Source organism: Ctenopharyngodon idella, chromosome 15, assembly GCF_019924925.1.
Source record: "Ctenopharyngodon idella isolate HZGC_01 chromosome 15, HZGC01, whole genome shotgun sequence".
NCBI classification, from domain to species: Eukaryota; Metazoa; Chordata; class Actinopteri; order Cypriniformes; family Xenocyprididae; genus Ctenopharyngodon; species Ctenopharyngodon idella.
The window spans coordinates 20,321,369-20,344,332 of record NC_067234.1 but is presented as its reverse complement, the minus strand read 5'-3'; the positions used below and the strand labels follow the sequence as shown (position 1 = coordinate 20,344,332).

At 38.1% G+C, this 22,964-nt stretch overlaps 2 protein-coding genes across 8 annotated transcripts in view; one reads left to right on the top strand and one right to left on the bottom strand.

The window, feature by feature from the left end:
* The window catches only part of cadm2b (cell adhesion molecule 2b), a 230,285-nt gene extending 223,211 nt beyond the window's left edge, over positions 1-7,074 (top strand). For 2 of the 5 annotated variants that reach the window (XM_051863511.1, XM_051863512.1), the window contains 3 exons: positions 4,923-5,045; positions 5,159-5,264; positions 5,723-7,074. In XM_051863511.1, coding sequence (XP_051719471.1) covers positions 4,923-5,045; positions 5,159-5,264; positions 5,723-5,828 — 335 coding nt within the window. In that variant the 3' untranslated portion in view covers positions 5,829-7,074. Of the gene's footprint in view, positions 1-4,922; positions 5,046-5,158 lie in introns of all 5 variants that reach the window. The other 3 variants (XM_051863515.1, XM_051863516.1, XM_051863513.1) reach the window with 2 other exon arrangements.
* The window catches only part of bach1a (BTB and CNC homology 1, basic leucine zipper transcription factor 1 a), a 139,847-nt gene extending 117,322 nt beyond the window's left edge, over positions 1-22,525 (bottom strand). Inside the window, exons 1-5 of one of the 3 annotated variants that reach the window (XM_051863508.1) lie at positions 22,360-22,525; positions 21,490-21,744; positions 19,120-20,352; positions 18,713-18,919; positions 15,111-17,402 (exon numbers count right to left, since the gene is read on the bottom strand). In XM_051863508.1, coding sequence (XP_051719468.1) covers positions 17,034-17,402; positions 18,713-18,919; positions 19,120-20,352; positions 21,490-21,729 — 2,049 coding nt within the window. In that variant the 5' untranslated portion in view covers positions 21,730-21,744; positions 22,360-22,525 and the 3' untranslated portion in view covers positions 15,111-17,033. Of the gene's footprint in view, positions 1-15,110; positions 17,403-18,712; positions 18,920-19,119; positions 20,353-21,489; positions 21,745-22,359 lie in introns of those variants that run through there. The other 2 variants (XM_051863509.1, XM_051863510.1) reach the window with 2 other exon arrangements.
* Positions 22,526-22,964: the final 439 nt, after the last annotated feature.

The window sequence follows — 22,964 nt, the reverse complement described above, 5'->3', positions numbered from 1 at the left end:
CCTCTTATAAAGCGTACCATTCATTGTACTTAATTTCCACATGGCTTTTATTTTGCCTCAAAACAAAGCACAATGTTAATTGAACAAAATGGGTTCATTTATGTGTTAGAAATGGGTCTGCAGAAGTCCCTGTTCTACACATCTCCCAGGGTCACTTTGCCAAGCGCAGCAGAAGTGAGAGCCATTCATCACTATGAGCTAATGAGAGCAAGTTCGAAGTGCAATAAAGACACATAGTTAAAGTTTACACCCTTGCAGAAGCACTGAAATGGCGCCCAACGCGGGGCCAAAAGGTGCTGTGTCAGGACACAATCGCTCCAGGTCGCACAAAAAACCATTTTGTCCTGTTCCCTTCAAGTGAGGTTAAAGGGATATTTCACCCAAAAATGAAAGTCCTGTCACCCTCATGTTGTCCCAAACCTGTTTGACTGACTTTATTCTGTGGAACACAAAAGGGGATTTTTTTTGCCTGGCCTGAATGAGCATTTAAAGGTGCAGTAAGCAATTTCTGAGAAACACTGTTGATATTTGAAATCAACCCAAACAAACACACCCCTCCCTTCATTGCTCCGCCCCCAAAATGCACAAACACGCAATGCAAGAGTGGATGTCTCTTCTGAAGCAAAGTAAAAACAATGTTACTCATGTTTGGAGCTGAAACAACGCAACCTTGCCATCCATTTTCAGGCCTTCCCACTTTGGCCTCTCCAGCACTGGAAAGCTTTTCCGATATTAACGCGGGTCCTAAAGCTCTTGCCTGATCATAACCCTTCTTTCTCCAGTGATATCCCTCAGACCTTTTCTCATTTGTAATGTCTCTCACCCATCTCCCTTTCTACAGTCTTTTTTCAAATCTCCCTCTTTCTCCTCCCCCATCATGAGTTGACACGCCCCCTACTGCTGATTGGCTAGTGTGTTGTGGTGCTCGCTCCGATCCACTTTCAACAGCATTTCTCAGAAATCGCTTACTACACCTTTAAGCTTGAAAAATTATACAAAAGCTCCATAAAAGTAGCAAAACAACCCAAAATTTAATTCGTTAAGCCTTGTACACACCGAGACGATTATCGCGGCAGTGTTTTTCGAGACGTTTTTCAATGCATTTTTGTGTTCATACCCATGTGATTTTCACTGGCAATGTGTCGAGTGAATGTGCAAATAAACATATTTATGAATTAGACATTAATAAAATTAAAGAAGATAAAAATACAGATATAAAATGGCATATATGGCATATACATGACATGAGGAGATGGTAGTCAGAAACGGTAGTGCAAATAAGTCACAATGACAGTAGTGCAAGTGAACGGTAGTGCAAATAAACATATTTATGAAATAGACATTCTCAACTATAAAAAAAAAAAAAAAAAAACATTAAAAATACAGAAATAAAATGGCATATAATACACATCTATTGGTGTGGCCAAGAACTGGCAGAGCACCCATAGTTTGTAGGGGTCTTTTTCATCTACTTACTTCCTCTTCCTCGTCTTTAGGTATCAATGTGTGTTCGGCAAGACCGTTTTGTGCTTGAGCGCCAACAAGTCGTGTTTTACTGTAACTTCAGCAGCTCCAGGCACATGAACAAAAGCGCTAATCTCATTGGTCGACCAGTTTTTAACGCGGCGTGTCAAACAAAAAAAACAAACCCGAGGCGTTTTTTAACAAAATGACGCTTTTACGCCTGCCGTTTTGCGCATCAGTGTGCACACTCACATTGGCGCCCTTCGTTAAACGTCGGCAAAAAGCGCACGCGGTAAACGTCCCAGTGTGCACAAGCCTTTATTCTATAAAAATATTATTTGTCCCCTTCTTGTAAGAAGTATTGTGAGCAAATCTATTTTCTTTTAGTCGGATATTTTCAGTAAATCAATTGTTCCGGTTCGCAAAATGAATCCGGAAACTGATCTGGTTCAACTCATTGACTCAGTGATTTGGATGCAGCGATTAACAGCACACAGAGGACTAGATTTTCACTGAATAACAACTTAAATTTTGTTCCCAGTCCTCATAAACTTTCATTATGAAAAAGAGAGTGGCCAAGCTATTTATCAAAAGTTCACCTATTGTGTTCCACGGAAGAAAGAATGAGAATTTTTAGGTGAACTAATCCTCCTACACATTCGAGGCAGGTAGTGGCAGCACTAGCTGTCTAGCGTACTAAGCTATCCGCAGTGGGGGCTTAAGATTCACGACTCCAGGTGGCGATTTATTCAGTAGAAGTTCAGAGGCGACCAAATTCACCCTAGTCTGCGCTCGCTCACTCAAAGTTAAACCCAGGAGACAAATCAGCCTGCCGCAACCCCTGCCGTTTTTAAACTTGTTGTATATCGCCAAGGATTGAGTCACTTTGGTCCTCGCAGGGCTGTGTGAGATATGACAGGTCTTTGGTAGCTGTTCAGCATTCGCTTGTAATGATAAATCCCCCCCACCCCTCCCTCCTGCTGCCTATTGAAAGTCAGTAGAACATTGGCTTTAAATTGATGTTGCTTGGGCTCCAAAACTCAAAGCAGCATGACATACTGGGGATGTTTCTGTGATCCGGCATTGAATAAACACCAGTTTACAATCACTCAATTTGACTGCATGGGGATGTCATACGGCAGTAATTATATATATATATATATATATATATATATATATATATTAGAGCATCATGATAATATCAGTGTATGTAGAAAAAAAAAAAAAAAATTCTAAAAGCTTACGATTCAAAAGATTATAAATGGGTTTTAAAGGGATAGTTGACCCAAAAATGAAAATTCTGTCATCATTTACTCACCCTCAAGTTGTTCCAAATCTGTATGAATATTTTTCTTCTGCTGAACACAAAAGAAGATATTTTGAAGAATGTCAGGTAACCAAACAGTTAATGGGCCCCATTGACTTCCATAGTATTTATTTTCCATACTGTGGAAGTCAATGGGGCCCATCAACTGTTTAGTTATCCATATTCTTCAAAATATCGTCCGCCAGCAGTTTTGATCAATTTCTCAAAACTTTCATGGCCCCCAAAATATTTTGTTGTATGAATATCTGGAAATGCAGTATGTCAAAAGAGAGAACAGAGCTTCTGCTTTTAAACAAACAAACAAAAAATACTATTCAAGCTTCATGCATTCCTTTTCAACATTTTGAACAAAACGCTGAGAAAATCGTGCTTTTGTCAAAGACTACAACGCGCATAAACAACACTTTTATTGCTTGTTTCTGCTTCTTTTTTTGCTTGTGTTTTGATCTGGAGATTTTCTACTCTTTCAGAAGATGCGTAATAGCGCCCCCTACCATATAACAGCGAAAACATGGAAAGCCAGAAAATTCCATCAATGGTGGGGAAAGAGTTAAAAAGGTCTGGGTGGTAGCCAGGGTGTTGCTAGGATGGGTGTTCAGGTTTTCTGAGGGGGGGTTGTTTGTGTAAATGTAATAAAATGACTTGCAGTTTAGAGCATGCAGACTAAGGCCCTGTCCCAAATGGCACCCTAAACACTCGTGGTCTTCCTACAAGTCCTCACTTTCCTGACATAACGCCACTTTGACTGTCAGGTAGAAGTCTGCTGCGGAGCTCGCATATCAATTGCAAACGGGGGGTGCCTGCAAGCACCCTTCTGAAACCTAAAATGACGAATAGGACACCTTACGGTCTCACGGACTGCCGCGTGCCATTGTAAGTCCACAAGACCATAAGTGCATATGAAGTGTGCCATTTGGGACAGAACCTAAGTGCCCTAACAAAAATCAAGATGGAGAAATCTTAAAGGGTTAGTTCACCCAAAAATAAAAATTCTGTCATTAATTACTCACCCTCATGTTGTTCCAAACCCATAAGACAATCATTCATCTTTGGAACACAATGAAGATCTTTTTAATGAAATCTGAGTACTTCCTATCCCTCCATTGACAGCCTACGCAACTACCACTTTCAAGCCCCAGAAAGGTAGTAAAGACATCATTAAAGTAATCCATGTGACTGCAGTGGTTTAACCTCAATTTTATGAAGCGAGTGCTTTGTTTGTGCAAAAAACATCATTTACCACTTAATTTACAAAATATTAATGGAGATTTTATGAGTTTGGAATGACATGAGGGTAATTAATTACAGAATTTTCTTTTTTGGGTGAACTATCCCTCTAGGAAATCAGTCCTACAAATTGAACATTACAAAAACAAATAACCCAGACCTGAAACTAACCATGACTGGGAAAAGCACACAAAAGTTATGTTACGATTTCACCATGTGCAAGCTGTCATGAGACTGTCTTGGCTTTAGTCACATGACTTTTTTGAAGCGCATCAAGGAATTTATTTGGTTAAAAATGCTAAACTTTTTACCAAATAATACATTTATCCACCTCAATCAAGCTTTTTTTTTTTTTTAAATGCACATTTTGCAAATTTTATTTGCATCTGTGTCTTGTATGATATTCTGGTCTCTAGACATGGTCTGGGTTCCTTTAATGTAAGTCAGTGAGATTTTTTGATTTTCGTTTGGCGGACAATAAAATGTCCCATTTATCGTTCGCCAGACAAAAATCAAAAAGTGTGATCACTTAGAAAGCCAACCTTTCCTCAACAACCTGCACGATTTAACACATAATTTATGTAGCATAAATAGCGAGGTCTACAGCATGATGGTCTGGGCTACGGTTCACACACACTTCAGTGTGGTTTGTAAATTGTATAAAAGCAGTGTTATAAAATATCTAAATTGAATGGAATCAAGTGAAAAAATGAAATGACTGCCTGCTCCAGCTGAGATGCTTACAACTGTATTTAGTGAATTGTGGGAAGTAATGAGTCCACGCGTCTTATATTAACACACCGACCCATAATTGGCTAATTATAGCGGCTGTTCCACTGGTGTGCAGAGCGCAAATCAAAAGCATCTTTTCACACCGTCCTCTCTCCGTCTCCTCCTCCTCCAGATCCTAACGCTCTGACGCAGCACGGCCCCGACCACGCGCTCATCGGCGGAGTGGTGGCCGTGGTGGTCTTCATCACCCTGTGCTTCATCATCGTCCTGGGCCGATATCTGGCCAGGCACAAAGGTACGGCTTCCCTCCCCTCTCTCGCCCCCTCACCTATAGTGTGCAAAATGCTTCAACATGTCCACTGTTGTACCTTATGTGTCTATGTGACCTATGTGGGACTGTGTGGACAGGGACATACTTAACCAATGAGGCCAAAGGAGCGGAGGACGCCCCTGACGCAGACACTGCCATCATCAATGCGGAGGGGAACCACGCACATGCAGAGGAAAAGAAAGAGTACTTCATTTAGCACCTCTGTTTTTTTTCTGTTCAGTATTGTCACGGCAACACTGCGAGCCAGCAGAGGAGGCGTTATAGCGCTCCGCTCCCTAACAGCACTAGTCTGGTCTGGCTTTGTCTCTGTTTGCGAACCTCTTTAAGGCCAAATTCGACACGCCACCTGCTGCAAAAGAATGTTGCCTTTTTTTAAACGAATCCTAATCGTCCAAAAAAATAAATAAAAAAACTTCAAATGAAACTAAAAATCAGTTGAGTTTGTAACTGTAACACCAGGTCCATTTAGGCCAAAAAAACCCTATCCCACCCCTCCAAAATGACCCCCGTTTGATTTGCCAAGTGCCAAAATATACAGACATGTGCTTGTCATGTTTGTTGCTGTGTTTATTCATTTAATTTCCCAGTGAATACTGATTTCTCAACCACCCTCACTGTGCCTGTTATATACCTTTTTACAGATATTACCAGGGAGCGGCAAGAAATGTGGTTCATCTCAAGTCGGAAAACCTTGGCTTTGCCAATAATTACGCTTTAAGACAAGAATATGTGAGATGTATAATGTAAATATCATGTACTGTCTTTGTGTGTGTGTCTGTTGTTTTCCATTGTGAAAGTGGGTGTTTTTTTGAAGTACCCCCTGTAATAAAGAATATGCCCAAGACATACGGACAATTATGTAACGTACGGACACCCGAAACAAGCCGGCAGATTGAAAATGGCAGGAAGTCGATGAAGCACAAATGAGAATTGGTGTGTAACCATTAGAAGTGAGATTATTTTCTATTTCCATCATACCTGTCTGTATATTCTTGCACTGTTAATATTTTCCCCCAGAGCGTTTATTTCAAACCTGAAAATGTATCAAACGTAAGCACAAAGTCATTGTAAAATGTCATTGGTTTAGACAGTCTCAGGATGAAAAGAAGAGCCTAATTGAATTTGTCTTTTATCACTCGAGTGAATGAATTTTTGTTCTCGCCTTGTGAATTGATCTAAACAGCCATTTTGAATGGAAGTTCGGCATTGTTTCATTTCGATTCGCTCACTGACCCTTGTTAATATTGCTGTATATTACTTTGCTAAAGTGATTATTGGTGGAACATTGTTAAAGTATAGGATCCCATATATATATATATATATATGAGAAAACAAATGTCAAAATATCTATTTCAAGTGTCCCATACAATTAGTTAATATAAGTAAAGAAAATGTTTGTTAGTTTGTTTTGTCCCAACCCAGGGAATGTATATAATGTGTATACTTGAGCATTTGGTAAGCTGTTTATTTAATTGAATTCTTTGAAATCTTTATTGCTCTGTTTAATGCTACATGTGTGCGATTCCATTTTAGCCTCTCTACACTAAGTACGTCCCGACGGATGCTTGTCATTAATACTAATTTATTGGGTAAATCTGATGGACAAACACAATACATTATTATTAGTGCTTTTTATAAGCTTGTGAACAGATAGGATCTTTTGTTCATGAGAAGGTCAGAACAACAATCACCATTATTGCCTTTGTGTTCGCAACAAAACATACGACCACACATTGAAGCTCTGGAGAAGCGTAACCTTCAATGTACGTTTTTATGAAACATGTTTCCAGTGTTCATACTTTATTTCACTCTTTATAACATCAACTAGATCTAAGACATTTTTCTAAGAACTTTTGATTTGCCCTATTGTTTTTTGCTGTATGGGAAAATGTGTGAGGTTGCTTTTACATTAAATATTCAACTTTTTCAAACTATGCCTCTGTAAGAAAAGAAAAAAAAACTCAGAGTACTGAGTAAAATATGCACAAACTCAGATTTGTGTTTTTTTCTTCATGCAACACATAAGTGAACACAGAACACACATACTGTATATATAATCTAATACACACACACACACACACATAATTCATATTTATAAATGTATTTAACTTAGAATTGTATTCATATAGGACCCATTTATATATATTCGTCATTGACTAATAAGGTCTTTAAAAGTGTAAAAAAAAAAAAAAACATAATGGATATATAATTAATTTTGAAGTTTTATTAAGTGTTAACAATGAGATTATGTGGTTTTTATAATCAATTCACACTGCTTTTGTCACTGTTTACAAGATGGACAAAATTTGTCATCAAAAAAGTCATTCGGTTTAACCAAAATTTTGGTTTTACCGAATGACGATATTTTCAAACAATGCTAGCAGGCTGATATCTAGCTAGATAGCAAAAGGACAATCAAACATTTTATATTTAGTACAAGTTTTTAAAATATTACAACATTTTCCATGTTTTATAGCGGTTGTACCGAATGACCTGATGTTACGGGACATGCGTATGAGCAAGTGAAAACATGAATTTTTCAAATTGTTAAGAGAGAGTTAGTTACTTTGCTTCATGACCATGTGGTCCTTTGCAGGTGTTTGAATGATGTCACATCTTGTCACATGATACTGACCGCATGACTTGATCCAAAATGGTCCCTTTATATTGGTTACTCCGAATGACATCAATGAAATTAATTTTTCCAGACATTCTTTCTCATAACAAAGCTATGACTTCTACACATAATTTTAATACCATTTTGCACTATGTTGATATATGATGTTATAAAACATGTCAGAATAAAAAATATATATACATTTATTACATTTTAAGATATTTTAATCACAAATGAAGTGGCTGTATTGGCCTTTGGGCGGTTAAACCGAATGACCTTTGGACACTTCAAAATCTTTAAAATACCTTTATATGTAGAAAAATATAATTAAAACCTTTTGGATTCAATAAAAGAGATCTAGTTGTACTACCTTACATCCTTTGGATGTCATATCTTTGTTTATTATTATTATAAAAAAAAAAAGCCCTGTCACATCATTGACCCATATATATATGATAAATATGAAATCGTTTTGAAATAAAAATGACATAAAGGATTATAATACAAAATTGTATTATTTTTATACATTTTATATATATATATATATATATATATATTATATAGAGAGAGAGAGAGAAATAAAACTTTAGTTTTTTATTTAGATCTATTTATATATATTACATGCAGTCTTATTTTTGCATTATATTTAGTTGGTTAATATGTGAGTAAATCAGGTCTTTGAGCTGGAATGACGGAATAATCTTTAATATATGCTGAAGTGGGCTTGTATTATGAATTTCACGGCTACATGCTGCCACCAAGAGCCGGAAGCTCTCAACGCACGAGTATGCGGTGGTACTTCTTTTCTCAAAGCTTTTATTGTCTCCAACTTTAAGTGGCTTTCCTCTGAAACTTTCAAATCCTGTCCTTCTTCCGTCTGTACCACCATGGTGACAGCTTTACATAATCCATAGTGCGAGTTGCCAGAAAAATTACAGGAAAGGATTTGAGGAGATCGAAAAATTTCGTAAGGAGCAATGCAGTGTGTTCAGCCTTAAATCTAGACTGAGGCTTAACAGAATAACCAACACAAAACCATTATATTTCTCTGCGCTCACAAAGATTGTATGTTGTATGTTTAATGCTGGTGGGTCAACTTTAATTGATGGAATTAGCCATTAAAACTGAAACAGGCATTACAACACAACAACTGAAACTGATCTGTTTTCAAATGGGTTTTTACATCTATGAACAAGTTTAGATTTAATGATCATTCAGGGCTCAGGGCCAATTAAAAAATGAAGCTAATTATCACTGATTATAAACAGAACATATTGTACAGTAGTCAAAATTTGAAGTGGATCAAAAAAGTTAATCAAAGTTGTCCTAAGAAGAAGGTTTTAGGACAACTTTGATGAAAGGTTTTGATCCACTTCAAATGTAGTTGTTGATTATGTTTAGTAATAGTATTACTACTACCACCACCACTACCAATTTCATCATAATCATTGTAATCCTAAAAATAATGGTCATCTTGCCTTATTTTGTTAAAGGAATGAGTTAATTTACTAGCTACAGTCATTGTTCCTAATTTGGCATATATCTCAGATTTGATTTAGAGGTTCAATAACAAAAATCTATTCTCTAGGAGTGGTTTTTTATGTTAGTTTCAAACATCTAGTTCAAAGATTCCAATCATTTTTATTAATTTTATTAAGCTAGAACCTGCCATCTGCGTAACATCCCAAGAGACTTAATTATTAGGATTGATATTCTCCCAGTGCAGTTAACATGGAATATTTTTTGGCCTGTTTCCAATTTGCTGTTCTGCTGTAGTTTGAGATTTCAAAGCAGTGGTGAGGCCCGACATCTCAAAGTGGGTGGATCTTTGTGAAATAGGGAGGATTTCTATTCTGTGCCTCTATCCAACGAGGGAGGGACAACCTGTCACTCACATGAGATCCACCAAGCTAACCACAACCATCCAATCAATTCCCAATGGACAAAATCAATTTTTTCTAGTTTGAGAAGCTGTTTCACTCACATATACGTCACAGTAGAGAAGAAAAAACTATCGCAACTTCAGTTTCATGCAGACTTTAAGACGAACCGATTTACTAGAATCGGTGTAGAATCCGGTCATGACTCTTGAGTGCCAAGTGAATCCATTACAAGCACGAAACAAAATGATCATTCTATGTATACACATTAGTGCTTTTCACACTTGAAATAATTAACCCTGGGTCATTCTAAACCCCGGGTAAACAAAATCCTGGGTTATCTTGCTTCACACTGCTCATAATTTACCCCGGGATAACAATTAATCCCGGGTATTCATAAGCTGACGTTTCACATTGTACATTCCTAAATCCTCGTATTGCCGACTGTACTTTTGAGTTCATACTGAATGGACATTTCGGATTATAACAGTAAGAATGAAATGGTCTCTTCTTCACTCAAACTGTCACGTTTTCAGTCAGCATTTGACACTTTTCCTCTCAAATGCTGAATTTACTGTTTAAATACAATGCGCATTGTCTCATTGACTGACTAAAGCATGTGAATATGAGGCACACTATTGGTTATCCGTTGCTAAGCATCTAGTCTTAACATTTTAACACCACATCATTTCACACTGTACAAGTTTGGCACCGCAATACGGGGTTAACACCGAAAAAGCAGTGCTAACCCTGCTCTGGAGCAGGGTTTCATAACCCCGGGTAAAAAGTGGTGCTAACCCCGATTCTAAATTACAAGTGTGAAATGTTCCTTTACCTGGGGTTGTAAAGTGGTGTTTAGAACGACAATAACCCGGGGTTAAGCGCAGTGTGAAAAGCCCTATTACAAACTACACACTGATGAGCCAAAACATTATGACCACTCATAGGTAAAGTAAATTTGATTTTCTCCTAACAAAGCCACATGTCAAGTCAGATTAGATGGTAAGCGAACAATCATTTCTTGTAGAAAACATCTTGGATGCATGAGAAATGGGCAAGAGTAAAGACTTTTGACATTTGACAAGGGCCAAATTTTTATAGAAGGTGCTCACTGCAGAGCAAATGGGTGGAGCTTACGTTAGCTCCCCCTCGCTGGATGTCTAGTGAGGGGGTCGCTAACGTCCAGCGAGGCGGAAAGAATGTACAACCACACCCTAATACTACCCTAACCCTACCTACAACTCTACCTCTCCACCCCACTGGACGTCCATAGAGGAGGAGCTAGCCATCATAGTCTCTACAGTGAGTACCACTTGAATTTTTATGGGTCATAGCATCTCTGAAATGGCAAGCCTTGTGGGTTGCTCCCAGCCAGCAGTGGTGAGAACTTACCAACAGTGGTCCGAGGAGGAACAAACCAATGACAGGGCATTGGGCGCCCAAGGCTTTTCGATGTGCAAGGGCAACGAAGGCTATCCCGTCTGGACCAAACTGACAGAAGTCACACTAAATTTTAATGATGACTATGGGAGGAATGTGTCACAACATACAGTGCAATCTCACCCTGATGCATATAGGGCCGGTCAGAGTGCCTATGATGACCCTAGTCCACAGCCGAAAGCCCCTACAATGGTTACACGAGTGTCGGAAGTGACCTTAGAGCAATGGAAGAAGGTCGCCTGGTCCGATGAGTCCCGTTTTCTTTAACATCACGTAGACGGTTGTGTACATGTGCGCTGTTTACCTGGGGAAGTGATGGCAGCAGGATGCACTGTGGGACGAAGATAAGTCAGTAGAGGGAGTGTGATGCTCTGAGCAATGATCTGCTGGGAAACCCTGGGTCTGGCCATTCATTTGGACAAAAAATTGGCACATGCCACCTACCTAAACATTGTTGCAGACCAGGTGCACCTCTTCATGACAATAGTGTTCCCTGGAGGAAGTGGCCTCTTTCAGCAGGAAAATGCACACTGCACACATTGTTCAGGAATAGTTTGAGGAACATGATGAAGAGTTTAAGGTGTTGCCCTGGCCTCCAAATTCCCCAGATCTCAATCCAATCGAGCATCTGTGAGATGTGCTGGACCAACAAGTTCGATCCACTGCGGCTCCACCTCACAACCTGCAGGACTTGAAGGATCTGCTGCTAACGTCTTGGTGCCAGATACCACAGGACACCTCCAGGGGTCTTCTAGAGTCCATACCTCGGCGGGTCGGCGCTGGCTTGGCAGCTCAAGAAGGAACAACAGCATGTTAGGCAGGTGGTCATAATGTTTTTGCTCATTGGCGTAACATGTGTTTTGTGGTTATTGATGTTGTTTTATTTACACACCATTAGCATATTCTGGCAGCTTTAATTGGGTGGACCAGTCATCGTTGACCCTTTATGCCACTGTTTCAAAGCAACATAATCATTGGATGGAGAGTAACATGATTTTAAACCGAATCCAATAACAGATCAATACAGCAAAAGCCTATCAACCAGCATTTCATTTCTCATTGCATTGTATCAATATTCTGCTGTGGTTTTGTACGATCATCTATGATTATATGTGGAGTATCCCTTCCTGTCACTGTATGGCATGTTGGCTACACCTCTAGAATATTTCTAAGCACTCACCTCATTAAAGACCTTTGAGAGGAAAACAAAACGAAATAAGTAATTTGGAGATCTTTAGTATGCATGGAGGAGGTAAACAAATGAGATCACCTTGAAAGGACAATTAAGAACGAAGCTAAGAACCTGTCGGGCCACACAGAGTAATTACAACTTAAAAGATAAATGATTGAGTTTTTAATGGTGTTCTGAATCTAGTTAGTTTCAACAAAACAAGGAACGATCAATACACTCACAGAAGACCACAAACGTGCCCAATTGGCAGTGTTTAGATTTAGAACGACGGTCTCTGAAATGGAAATGACAACTGGCATGGCGACCTTGAGCAGACAGATGGACCAACAGAAAATGGGTTTTTCTACTGATTAAAACCAGTGTTCCCTAGACATGGGAGATTATTTAAATTCACTGCAGGAGGGCAAACCAAACACAACTTTATCTTTATAGGGAGCTTTAAAATAAAGTCACTAAAACAGGGCTGCTCAAGATAGAGATTTACCTTCCTGCAAAGGACAAAATTGATTTTTAAGGTTTGCCTCTTGTAGCCTACTTTTATTTTATAGCAAGCTAGAGATTCCAACCCGATTTTATGCGAAAACGTACTATTTTACGAGGTGGCAAATTCGTATGCATTTCTGTGATGTGATTTGTACGAAAACGTAGGCCTACGTACGATGAACAACTTAATTGTACAATTTTTAGGGAGAAAGCATGAAGGTTCACCCCTCAACCTAACTCACTGGGGCGTAAGCAGATCATATGAAAACGTATAATTGAGATAATACAAATTTAAACAAATTAGCCACCACCCCGCCAAAACCAAGCGTGCCACACGAGTCCTGAAAAGTGAAGCCAAAGCATCTCAATCGCTCCCAGGTGGATGGAAGCAGTAGGTCATAAACCCCAACCTCTCCATGAAATTTAGTGGGACATGAGAAACTAAACAATCAAATTGCACTTTTTCCAAAGACAATTTCTGTCATTTTAAGCAGTTTTTATCACGCTGGTGTAAGTTAAAGTTTTTGTTCTTTTAAAAAGTTTGTTTTTAGTTAGTCAGATGCTATAAAAATGCGGGTTTTGATGTCATGATTGACAGCTGAGATTGACAGCTTCTCAGTGAAGTAGTCACAGATTATTGCTGCGTCCCAATTCGCATACTATCCGTCCTAAATAGTATTCAAAATTAGAATTAGTGTGTCCCAAATCGTAGTATGTTGAAATGAGTAAGATACCCGGATGGTCTACTTTTTCCGGTTAGAATCCGAAGTGCAGATCCGTGCACACTCTAACGTCTAATATTGCCCATAACACATTGCGCTGTGGACGAGGATTCGATTAGAACTACAAATACGAATAAAAAGTGTTTAAAAAAAACTACAAATATGACAGATGTGCGAGACCGACAGTTAGGCAGAACGGTTAAGATAAAGGGGTTTGAGTGATTAAGGAGGAGAGTTCTCCGCATAAAAGACCCATGACTGACAGATCAAAGTGATACAATTCTCTCCGAAATGGTAGGAAATTAAATTTAATTGTATGTGGAGGATTTTAACTGTAACAAGATGATAGATAGGGCAGTTTAAATGGTTACAGGTTGCGTAAGTAAGCGACAGAACGTCCGTTAAAGATGCAATTATGACAAAGTAGTATGTCCCAAAGCTTGCATACTGTTCTGCTACACACTCAAAAGTATGTACTTTTTCTTCACAAAATGCGTTAGGACATGCGTTAGCTTGATCCAGTCTGAAAAAATACAGTTTTTTGTCATGATTCGAGCGTTTAGAAACAAAATTTATGAGACAGTTGTCAGATTTCATTGGTGATTTCAAATATGAAATTTAATCGAAAGCTTGGCAAACAGCTTTGTAGAATTTGATATCTCCCCATTCAAAGATATAGAAGCCGCACTTGCATGCCAGAGAGGCGTTTCAAAGATGGCCGCCGAGTGAAATGACTTGTCTTAAAGGGACTTTGGCGCCATAATGGCACACTGGCGTCTTTAGTTACTACAATGGAAGAGAGTGAAGGTGCGTCGTCCATCTTTTTTTTTTACAGTCTATGGCCAAAACTGTGTCTGTGATGTGGTCTCCAACACATTTTATAACAATCCCCCCATTGCATAGTTCAAGCAATATGAAAACTGTTTTTGTCATGCACAATTGTTTTTTAATGCACAGTTTATGCACTTTCCTTCTCCTGTAAATACAAACAATAAAATACAACCAAAAGCTGACTAACCTGGACTCCAATACCACTTGTTGATGCCAAAAAGCCTTGCCCTGTCAGTGGCAGAGAGGTAGCAGCATCTCTGGGCGCTGCTGGAATGCCGGAGACGGATGTATAAGAATGTCCATATTAAATGTATATAATAACGCTTATTGGATGATAGTGTATTTAATATCACGTAGGGCCTCCTTGTGTGCGCGAATGTCTATAATACATGATTATTCTGACCTCTTGTGGTGAAGTTACTCAACTGCTGACAACCACTGGGCTCCATCACATTGTGAGAAATATTCCCATTTTTAATTTTTAATGTGAATTTGATCGACTCTTTTAAAACATAAGCATTTTATTATGTCGAAACTGCTTCACTATAGTCTATTGCACACTTTCTCTTATTCAGGAGCTGGTCGTTTTAAACAGGGCTCATGGGAAAACAGTAACTTATAATTGTGTGGCAGCTAGAGAGAACATGGTAAAATCAGTGTGTTTACGAAACTTTACCGTGATCTCACTCAATTATTGTATCATCAGTAGATACTGTTTTTAAAAACCAAGCTATTCTTTGCCTTCGACCGACTGGGAAAATGTGCTTACATGTATATTTCATGCTTTACATTTTGAAAGGGTTGATTTATTTGTTCAGTCTCTGTTAGCGCATTACTTTTAGCAAGCACCACTGCATTTACACATTTAGTGAAAAAAATTGACATTTTATTTGCTACTATTTGTTAAATATGGTGAATTATACAGTGCATTCTAGGCTTACATGACAGTATTTTGGTTACAGGGTTAAAACAACAACAAAAAAAGGCACAAAAAAAGTAAAAATAAGATCATTTCATTGACACTACAATGGCAAAATGAACATTAGTTAGTATATTTATCTAAGCGTTAAAGTCAACATGAAGCGGCATTCACATCCATTTTACTTCCATAATGTAAAGTAGATTCAAACAGGATATTTGACCAAAAACAAAATGTAGGTCAGAAATTGATTTTCCTCAGTACATGAAAAGTGAGTGTTCTGTACCACAATGAGACTTAAAATAATGCCTGAATCTTGAATCCGACGGCCAATAGGCCGGATGGCCTATAAACATCAGCTGAAAGGGTATTGCATGTTAATGAAATATTACAAGAGAAACTTTTCATTGAAATAATGTGGAATGAAGAATCATGCACAATGAGACCAGAAACATGTTTTAAAGTAAATAGGATTCATTTTGATTTTATGTTGGACTTTTCCAAACCCATTCCAAATTTAGCAAGCACAAAGTTAACAGTCTCTAAACTTTTTTTATATATATACTATTTTTCCCTTACCTTAGAGAGACTATGGATTCTATGTATTTTTTCACAAATCCTACATGATATGCATGAAAACGTACATGGCAGTTATTTAAATGTTACTATATCTAGGACATATGCATATACGAATACTTACAAAAAAAACAGATGCATATTCAATACACAATTCTCATGCTGGTAATGATAAAGACATATTAGGCTACACTGGAATGTACTTATATGCTCTACATTGCATAACAAAATCATAATCAACATAATAAAGGGAATTACAATGATTGTCCATAGTGGCAGTGTAAGTGATTATTAATTAATGCTAGTCCTGGAAATTAATACATGAGTCATTCCTGTTATGCAGGACATTTCCAAGTCTGCAATTTATATACAAATACTGTAGTATATATTTGGATAAAATATAAAACTGACCATTTTTGAAGATTAAAGTCATATTAGTTTGTTTTCTTTTATCAGAATATTACAATAAATGCCCTAAAAAGCATTAAAAAAGTCATTTATTAAGAAAAATTTCCAGGTGTTTTTCTTTCTTTAATCAAAATGTTAAATGCAAAATTTGGGGACGTTTGTTTATTTGTTGATTTTTAGATATTTCCTGTGTCCTTAATATCACTTTCCACCTTGTTAGTCTTTTGAAAAAACCTTTTAACTAAAAAAAAAAAAGCCAGTTCATTAACGACATTATTGTCCAGGAAGTGACATCATTTTTGGTGGGAAAACAACAGCATAAACATGAGAAAGTATTAGCAGTTAATTCTATAAATTATTTTATGTATTGTGCTTTAGTTGTTTGCCGTACTTTTCCACCCTGTTGGACAAAATGTTAAAAAATTGGTATGACTGAATCAAAATATCAAAAAAGATGGTTTAAAAAATATCTATCAATTCATAATTAAACAAACCATATATATCCACCCTGTTACAGTATGTTCCATTCTGTAATTCATCTTTTGCCATTATGTAAATAATCAAGTTATAAGTGTATGCATATGAGCTTCGGCAGAGCTTATTTCTGAAATACTGAAATACAACACAAGCGTATTCATTTTTAAAGTTTCAGAGTTCACAAAATGTGTGAAACATAACAGGAATGACTTCTATGCAAGGAATGAGAGGCATAGTAGCATTTCCATATGAAACTCCTGGAAATAGTGCAAATTTAGTCACATCCATACTTAGAAACTTTATGAAAGTGCTCCTAATAAGAAAGTCATGCTCAAAAGTGTAACTGACGGCAGCAGAAAGGTAAGCTCCTGAGTAAAAATGAAACATTGGACCATTCCCAAGTGGCTTTACTCTGCTGGACATGATGGAGCTGGATCTGTAACAGTGCTCTGAACGTTGTCTTGCAGAAAGGCAGCGGGCGACCTGAGAGCTGCTGTGTCTCCTTCAGGACAAGTGTCTGGAAGAAGGGTGTTCAGGGAGGTGTTCGCATGGGCGTCCCGTTCTGGGCCAGCCAGGCTTGGAGAGGCCATGGGGGTCAGGAGGATGGAGGTGGGACAGTCGGAGGAGAAGTACCTGGTTAGCGTTTGCAGCTGCTCGGACTGCAGCGAGGTGTCCGTAGCGAGGCTCTGCCACAGACCCGAGATGTTCTGACGCACATCCTCCAAGCTGAGCTTCAGCTGGTTGTGATCTTGCAGTAATTTCTCCTTCTCGCTCCTCTGATAAACGTGGAAACAAAAGAAGATTCATTTCAGGATTGTATTCTGTACTTTGCATTCCTTACGGTGAAAAAACAATCATAACACATGCTATTGATTTTCTTAAAGTGTGGAAAACATTACATGTTCACAAAAACTGATGATTGGTTTAATCTTCATTTGAAAAAGGGACAATAGAAGCAATATAACTGTACACTTTATGCCCATACACGATGTGGAAATGGTTAGGGAAGGGATTTTCAATTTAAGGATTTCAATTTTAAGACAAAAACCCAACTAATATTTGTTTTTAAATAGTTAAAAAAAAAATGATATTTTTATTGTAAAACTGTTACAAAAAATATAATTTATGCACTGTTATGCACGAATCAGTGGTTCGGAGCGTGTATCAAACTGTCAAAGTCATGTGATTTCAGTAAATGAGGCTTCGTTACATCATAAGTGTTTGGAAATTTCACCACTGGGGGACGTGACTTTGTCAGTTTGATACATGCTCCGAACCACTGATTAGAAACAAAAGATTCGTAAATCTTTGAAGCTTCATGAAGCAGTGTTTTGAAATCGCCCATCACTAGATATTGTTGAATAAAGTCGTTATTTTGTTTTTTTGGAGCACAAAAAGTATTCTCGTCGCTTCATAACATTAAGGTTGAACCACTGTAGTCACATGAACTGTTTTAAATATGTCTTTAGTCCCTTTCTGGGCATTTGAAAGTGTTAATTATCTTGCTGTCAATGGAGGCCTCACTGAGCCATCGGATTTTAATTTGTGTTCTGAAGATGAACGAAGGTCTTACAGGTGTGGAACGACATGAGGGTGAGTAATTAATGACAGAATTTTCTGTTTTTTGGTGAACTAACCCTTTAATTTGAATTTTCAAACCAATTTATTAGCAGAAGACATTACTCCACCACCTGTGTGACGTCACGTCATTAACAGTTCATTCCTCCATCGAAGCATTATACTATGGTAGTTATGCAGATTTGGGAAACACACCTTTGAACAAGTCAACCTTGAACTCTAACAGATTCAAACCATTATTTTGAGAGTTCAAGACTGATTTTTTTGATTAATTCATTAAATTCATCTATCATTCCTTCATAAATGAGACTACAATGATCCTGCTGCATGTTGTTTGATTGCACTAAACTACCAAAAACTGTGTTTATGTCAGTTCTTAGCTTAATCCTTCTTGGCTGATTCAATCAGCCATAAATACATAGGTAAATGGGGCCCAAATTGTTCGGATCGCTCAAATAACATTCGGAGGTCATTCACAAAATGTAATTTTGGAATCAAACAGACATACCAGTTTCTTGATGTCTCCCTCCAGCCAGTAGATACAGTCTAACTTCCTCTTGCGGCAGCGCTGAGCAGCCACACGGTTCTTACTGCGCCGTCTCACATCCTGAACAAACTCCAGCTGTTCTGGGGTCAGTTTCTCGCGTTTCAACATCTGCAGGAATGCTCTCCGGGTCATGCTGGAAATTTGCTCCACAGGGAATGGCAAATCCACCTGGGAAGAAAACCGAGACATCAACACTGCATTATGGAGGATGTTCAGTCTAGAGATTGGTTACATTTTTCAGTAGAGACTGAAACTTTTATTTGAAGCATGTCAGGGAATCTCAAGCGAGTACAAAATATTGAAGTTTGACACCAAACTCCACCTCTAACTTCATGAAGTTTTGCAACCGTGAGTGCTAGCATGCTCACCTCCTGCACTTGTTCATTGCTACCACATTGCGCACAGTCTCCATCCGATTCACACTCAGAGTTTTCCCTTGAGTTAATTGGGGACATGCAGGGACTGTCTCCAGTGTCCTCGTTGGACAGAGTGTGTCCCGCGGAGGTCTGTCTGTCACTGGAGCTCAGGTCCCTCAGGAAGGGACAATCATCGGGCGCAGCTCCCAGATCCAGATGCTTCAACCAGTGGAAGTCCGAGCCGTTTCCTGCAGACGACTGGTCGATAGAGTCCAAAGGTAGCGGCTCATTTAACGTGGAGCTCAAATCCGGCCAAAAGCCCTTTGCGAGATGCTCAGCCACTTCCCTTTCCACTACGCTTCGTTCGGTGAAGCCATCTTTGGGGGTCAGTTCAGAGAACGTTTGTTTGTTGGAATCAAAGTCCTGGTTGTCCTCGGTACCAATGCTGCTGAGGTCTGGAGCGCCGGAAATCCCGTCCAAAACCCCGTTTGACTCCACAGAATTCAGAGGACATAGTTGGCTGCAGTCAGTGGGCGGCATTAGAGACCCTTCAAGTTGGTTAAAGTGGCCATCGGTGATACTGCCAATGCTCAGGTCTTTATCAGTAGGTGGTTCACAACGTACCTCCATTGCTAGCTCCTTCTGGAATTGTTCCTCCATTGCTAAAATGTCGGCACCACAGGTAGCTACAGCCGAATGCAGTTTCTCATTGTCACTGGTGCTCGAAGTGGACAGGAAAGGACAGACTTCACCAGCCACCACAGAAGAGGAAGGCAACTGTGGGCCACAGTTCTGCAGGCAAAACTGGTCTTGGCCATCACCCATGTGGTATGAAGAGCTTCTTGCGTACAGCGGGGATAAATCTAACTGCATTTCTTTGTCATTTGGGATGGGGGGACAATCTTTAGTACTTTTTACAGAGGATGTTGCAGATGCAGCCTGCATGACTGTTCCTGCATCCTGAGGTACACGATCTTCTCCAGTTTCAGGGTTTTGGTCACTAGGACTGTTGATAGCTTGGGATTTCTTATTGGATGCTTGGCTCTTGCTTTTCCCCTTCACTTTTTTTGAGGTTCCACCACCTTCAGAAAACTTTGGGATGAGGAATTCAAAGCAGGCCTTATCGAGGTTTTGAAATCCAAGAAATTCGGCGCATCTGTGGATCTCCAGGATGTTTTCTTTCGTGAAGTGAAGTTTTGCAGTGTAGGCGAACTGCAGAAGTGGCTCAAATCCCTCCACAGTGACCTTGGGAGATTAATGATCTAGTCATGATTACTGCATGAATAAATCATTTACAAATCGCATTACTGGGTTATTGCTGTAACATAGTTTGCTCAATTTAATCTCAATATATGAGGCCTAATTTGACAGCAATGCAATGTAAACAATTTTTCAAGGAATAGTTCACACAATAATGAACACTCTGTCATCATTTAGTCACCCTCATGTCGTGCCAAACTCGTACGACTTCTGTCATACACTCAAGGAAAAGTTAGTTAGTGTTTACAATACACTTTTCCATATAATGGAAGTGAATCAGGATAAATGGGATTATGAAAAGCAGTATCAAAAAAACTTTTTCAAACTATGTTCAAGAAATGTTTAAAAATGTGGTGTAACCATCAAGTATAAAGTAAAAATATGTTTCTTACAGCCTGAACACATGAGGGTTTTTATTTATTATTATTTACAAATATCATGAATTATTAATTAATGAATATCTTCACATTTTTGAGGAGTCATGTGACATTTTACAACCTGCATAATCATAAAAAGGTCAAATTATCTGATATTAAAAAAAAATAAAATTTGTTGACCTTGACATAGTTATGAGGGTCAGCAGGAGTCCTTTCTATAATATAACATCCTATTTTATATATCTAATATTTCCTGCATGTTGGTTGGACCACATGACATTGATTTGTGGACAAATATTAATAAACAGTGAAAAGTTTTGTAAAAAAATTTCTGACAAATAATAATTATAAAAGATTCATTTAAATCATTGTATTATTTTAAGGCTCATAAATTATAAACATGGTAATCATAGAAGAGGTGTATTCAAGTATGTATGAATCACAATTGAATGTATTTTTAAAATATATATATAGCCGTCCAAATAAATAAAAATATACGTCATGTCATTAACCCTCATACTGACCTTCATTGGATTCAATATTTATTCATACGTGAGTAAATGATGACATAATTTTCATTTTTGTTTGAACTGTTTGTTTTAGAGTTTGCTCACATTAATTTTTTTTTTACAGTTAAATCTGTATCACTTAAAAATAACAACAAATCATAAAGACAACACAGCTTAACCATAGGTTTCTCAAAACCTCCAGGTTCAACCCATCCATCCACCATATCAAGCATTACCTCATCTGGTAAGCTGACAGTGAGGTTTGGTCGGCTGTGGTTTGTCAGTCTGGTGTAAAAATAGTGGCAACAGGAAGCCAGCACTGAAGAGTGTGCTCGAAAGCTCCTGCGCTCCACTTCAACCGTCACATCACACAAGAGCTCCTTCTGTCTCAGTTCCTCCAGCGAGCGAAGAACATGATGGCTGTGAACAGCGGACTGAAAGGTGAAAACAGAGGTCCGGGGGCCATCCACAGACATGACGCAGGGGTTTAGCTACAAAATAACAGATACATAGATGCAACTGTGTAACAAGGTGGAAATACAGAAAGAGGTGCATCAAGTTACACTTGGGTGGAGTGATGTCCAGCTCAATACATGGTGTTGAGGGGCACATACAGTATACAGATGCATTTACAATTATGCCATGTAGAATACAAACAGTATAATCTTACCATAATCTTAAACAACATTACTAAAACATTTGAGTAACCATTAGTTAGATAAGTAAACAGAGTGACTGAGCATGACTCTGCAAAATAAGTATACATTAAAAGCATGTTTTCAGTTCACGGCTGAAAGATAGCTAATCTTTCTGAATGTATGTGTCAAACAATCATATATAGTTAACAGAATAGTTTTCACTGGATGAGCCAAAATGAGTGTTAAGCAACTGTGCAAACATTTGTTTATGAGCTGGCATAAATAAACACTGCTTAACTAAAATACCAGAAAGTTCCCACTTATTAATATGGTATAATATTTGAAATAATAAAACAAAAATAGAAACTAGCCAATGGTTTATAATGAAACTGACATTGTTTAACATATCTTAACACAATCATGTTTACACGTGGGGTTTGTATGTCTGTAGAGGAATATAAAACTGACCTGACATCACTGGAAATCAGAAGCCGTCAAAAATCCCACTCTGTCCATCGCTTTTCTCTTCTAAAAGTAAAAACGGATTAAAGTTTGACAGCGAACGAGCTCCATAATGCCTGTCATGTGACTGTATAGTGCGGCAGTGAGTGCGCGTCACACATTACGCACAGAACGTACTGCGTCATGCATCTAATAACCACGCCCATTGATAGCTACGCCCATTTCTATCATGGAGATAGATAGATAGATAGATAGATAGATAGATAGATAGATAGATAGATAGATAGATAGATAGATAGATAGATAGATTGATTATTATTTGGTCAAATTTCAATTATGTAGCCGCCAGTGAGTTAGTTAACTCAAATTGTTATTAATTATGTATATAATTATTATTATTAATATTATTATCCAAGTCTCTTTTTTTGTTTGTTTTTCAAAGAAATTGTAAATGTTTAAATGATGTTAAACAACCATATGAAATAATATTAATTATTATAATAATAATAATTATTATTATTATTATTATTATTATTACATACAGAGAACTGTTGCTAAGTCATATATAAGTCAGATACTGGTTGATTTTGAAATAGAGGAGAATATATATA